This window comes from Hipposideros armiger, unplaced genomic scaffold (assembly GCF_001890085.2).
Source record: "Hipposideros armiger isolate ML-2016 unplaced genomic scaffold, ASM189008v1 scaffold_17, whole genome shotgun sequence".
In the NCBI taxonomy this organism is placed as follows: domain Eukaryota; kingdom Metazoa; phylum Chordata; class Mammalia; order Chiroptera; family Hipposideridae; genus Hipposideros; species Hipposideros armiger.
Genome location: NW_017731367.1, coordinates 1,683,903 through 1,687,690, shown reverse-complemented (window position 1 = coordinate 1,687,690; position 3,788 = coordinate 1,683,903). Strand labels below are relative to the sequence as shown.

The 3,788-nt window shown below is 47.9% G+C and overlaps 1 protein-coding gene across 2 annotated transcripts in view; it reads right to left on the bottom strand.

Annotated features, from left to right (window-relative positions):
* Positions 1-473: 473 nt before the first annotated feature.
* The window catches only part of EIF4E2 (eukaryotic translation initiation factor 4E family member 2), a 28,114-nt gene continuing 24,799 nt past the window's right edge, over positions 474-3,788 (bottom strand). For both annotated transcript variants that reach the window (XM_019628987.1, XM_019628989.1), the window contains one exon: positions 474-3,045. Coding sequence is in view for 1 of the 2 variants with exons in the window: in XM_019628989.1 (XP_019484534.1) it covers positions 3,006-3,045 (40 nt within the window). In the remaining variant the exon portion in view is untranslated. The remainder of the gene's footprint in view (positions 3,046-3,788) is intronic.

The window sequence follows — 3,788 nt, the reverse complement described above, 5'->3', positions numbered from 1 at the left end:
TTCTGTCTACTGGGACAGTCTCGAGACTGTATTGTTTGAAATCCTTTCTGAACAATAACTGAGGCTCTGCAAAAGCGTCTTGTCTCTTGGTGTGCCACACAGGCACGGTCACCAGTATGCCCCATGTGTCCATCAGTGGGCTAAGCCACCTAATCTAAACCAAACATTCCAGGCCTAGGCCTGGAGTGATTTACTTCAAGACCTCATTCTTTGAACTTCCAATATTCTGCACCTCAGTTAAGAAGCATTAACAACTATATCTTGATATTAAAATGTGAATTGAGTTTTGGCAATGATTAATTCTGATTAGAGAATATTGTTATAATGCTTTTATGCCCATGGTCCTGGCATTGTCTGGACTATCCCACGTTTTCTGTTCTGGAATGCATTTAAAATGAAGACCCATGCACCAAAGGGCAGAACTGCCAGCCACAAGCTCCCCCTCTTCCCTCATATGAAAGAGTCCACACGGGTTCTTGCTGATATTTCCATTTATTACTGCAGTAGATAATTGCTCTGAAAGTGCAACACTGCATCACTCCTGTCACAGCCTCGGCTCCTCCTCCGGAGAAGACTGGGAAATTCATTCTTAGCACATCATGGACCACAAGCCTCTCTGGGTGGAAACTGACTACCAGTGCCAATGTCACAGGGAAACACACACACGCGTGAACAGAAGGATACAATGAGAAGAGCACTGGAGAGGAGGAGGGGCCAGTTTCCAGTGGAAAACAGCAGAGGGGCCTTGGGAACAGCCCGCCTGTGCAAAGTGGAAAGCGACGCATCTTCCAGCAGCAACGTACATGTTTGTTAGGTTGGCCTTGGGGCGCCTTTTCCCCTTGTCTCCAGAACAGGTGACACCATAACCACAACTGTCACATCTCAGCAAAGCACAGGTTGATGGAGTCAGAAAGGAAAAGACCTCTCAAACTAGTCTGGAAAATGGGTGGTTTGGATGAACAGACCCCTCAGCCTCCCAGTGAAAGCTGCCGGGCAGAATACCTGGAGTGCTCTAGGCGTTAGATGCTGCGTAACCACGATACCTCTGCGTCTAACTGGCAGAGGGTCAGCAGAGTTTTGATGGGGGAAAAAAAACAACTTTCAAATACTGCAACGACAGAGAGGAAGGGGAAAGACGAGCAGCTCTAGAAAACACAAGAGACTAAAAAATCTGAATACATGAGACCAAAAAAAAAAAAAGTAAAAAACATGAATAGGGACAATACACCTAAGCACTGGGCGTGACAAAACCCTCACTCGTGAACATACTATGCACACGTGCACCCACACGCACACACATCAGGGAGATGCCCAAAGGAGGGCAGACCCAAACATCTGCTCTCTTTGGAATTTTCATGGCAATCAGAGTGTAGGCAAAAGTGAGGGCCTCCCTGCGGTCTAAACAGACCTCAGGGGGCCGCCTTTGCCCCCACAGGAGCCGATGCTGCACCTGTTTGCCCGAGCCCTTCACCGTGGTCTGGGCACTAGTTTGTTCTTCATATTCCTGGAGTTTAAATCGCTGCTAGATCTTATCCGATCTAACTTCACCTCTAATAGAAGCACCTCCCTTTTGGCCCTGTACTTCCGTTCTTTTAGGAAGAAGCATCCAGAGACAGTGGTGATTGGAGGGTGTTCAGGAGTTGGAAGGAGGAGAGTAATATAAATACAATAAGGAAACGCCTGCTACTCTCAAACAATTGCTCTGAGACCAACTGGCTAAGGCCCCCTGGCCTGCAAGGATAGGTTTTAGGAGAGACCTTAATTTAAGGTACTTCGATCTCTGCTCACAAGAGCCGAGTATGACAGTGTTCCCTGGAGGCTGCTGGAGGACTGGTGCTCAGTACTTCCATCCATCCTCGATGCTCTCCAGCCCCTCTGACGTCAGTCCTCCCGAGTCAGATCCGCAGCTTCTCTGAGGCACGCCTGGTCATTTTAAAAGCATGCCTACAGTGGCCTGCAGAGGTTTCTGTGGGCGTCCTGGGTCAGCACACACATGCTAACATATACACCAGGAGCTGAGGACTGAAAGCAGGCGTTTCCGACCACTGCAGACAGGTACAGCCATGCGAAGAAAGCCGTCTGTCACAGTCACCTTGTCTTCAGGCGTCCCAGCTTCAGGATCACAGAATTTACCACATGAAGGTGTTAGTACCTGCCAACATTACCGGCTTGTGCTTCCCTTCCTCAATGAGGGGCGTGCAAGAACCCACAGAAACAGGCTGGACGCACAGGCCCTGCTCATCAGGAAACATGGCTCCCGACACTGCCTCCGCTCCAGGTCCTACACTCGGAACCTCTGTTAGAATCTCGCTCCTAACCAAACCGATCCTGCTCCAGCTTCATTTACAGTCATACCTTCTAAGCCGCCTCAGTGAAACCCGTGTGGCCCACTGGACTGCAAGTCTAAGTGCAGCAGTGCCGAAGAAAGAAAGAGCCCCACAGGAGGGCATAAGGCAGGAGACCACACAAAACCAGTAACACATTTCCAGAAAGTGGTGGGCTTTGGGGAAGAGGGGAGTGAAATAAACAAAACATCCCAATAATTTAATGGCAGAGCTAGAAGAGAGCATTTACAGCTATTCCGGGACTCTCGAACAAAAAGCTTTTCCTGGATGCACAGACATTCATAACACTGATAATTCTCAGTTGACAGCTCTGGCTTGTACACGTGGTCATGACGCCCTTCGTACAGCAAACAGCACGACAGAAGGCCCAAGAGGCATCTGGACAGCGCACAGCAAAACGCAAGGCTGAACTCCCCCAACAGAAACCCATTAAAAAAAGGTGTGTCTATGACAAAGTCACGTTTGCTGTTTCTCCGCTTTATAAAGTCCGCGACGCTGGAGGGTGTCTAGTAGAATCCATCCTCCAGGAAAGAGTGCAAAAGGGAGCTCGCGGCTCAGGGATGTCCCTTCAGTGAGCAGATGGAAGGCCCAGCAGGAGACCTCCCATCCATCGGACAAACACACACACACAGAAAAGGATTATTGCCAGCTGGTGGACTTTCACAATGTGATTTTTGTATTTCGAAAGCTTGAATTGTCCCTGAAAGAAAAAAATGGAGAAAACAGAGCATTCAATACACAGATCGTCTATAGGCAACACACACATCCGGGGTGGGCCTGGGGCCCTCATGACACACCCCAGGACCATCCTTACTTGCTAATCTAAGGCCAACACAGCAACCCGCCTCCCAACTCCCTTCAAACACTTCAACTCAACTGTTCACAAAAACAAAAGATTAGAAATCACTCAAATGCACATCAGCAGGGACTGGTTAAATATTAATGTTATGGCCCATTCATACAATGGGACACTGTGTAGCTTAAAAAAAAACACACGGAAGCTCCCTATGAATACGGAGAGATCTCCAAGAGACATTGATAAGTTACGGTGCAGAACAGTGTGTGCACATAGCATGCTTCCCATTGTGTAAGTGGGGGTGGGTAAACAAAGGTCATAGTTTATATTCGCTTGTATACACAAAAGATCTCTAAGACTCCACAAGAAACCAACAACAGTGGTTACCTGGGGCAGGGGAAGGGGACACAGCGGAAACTGGGCAGAAGGAGTAAGCGCGGGAGGGAAACCTCTTTCTCTCTCACTTACACACACACACACACACACCTTTTTAAAAAATGGATCCATATTATTGTATTATTTATTAAAAAAAAATCAACCAACCAGCCAACCAAACCACCCTTGGTTCAAAACTTACAGCTGCTTACAAAGGAATATTTCAGTGGTCCAATCTTAGAAGCTTGGCTATAATTCTTGAAAGAGAAGCA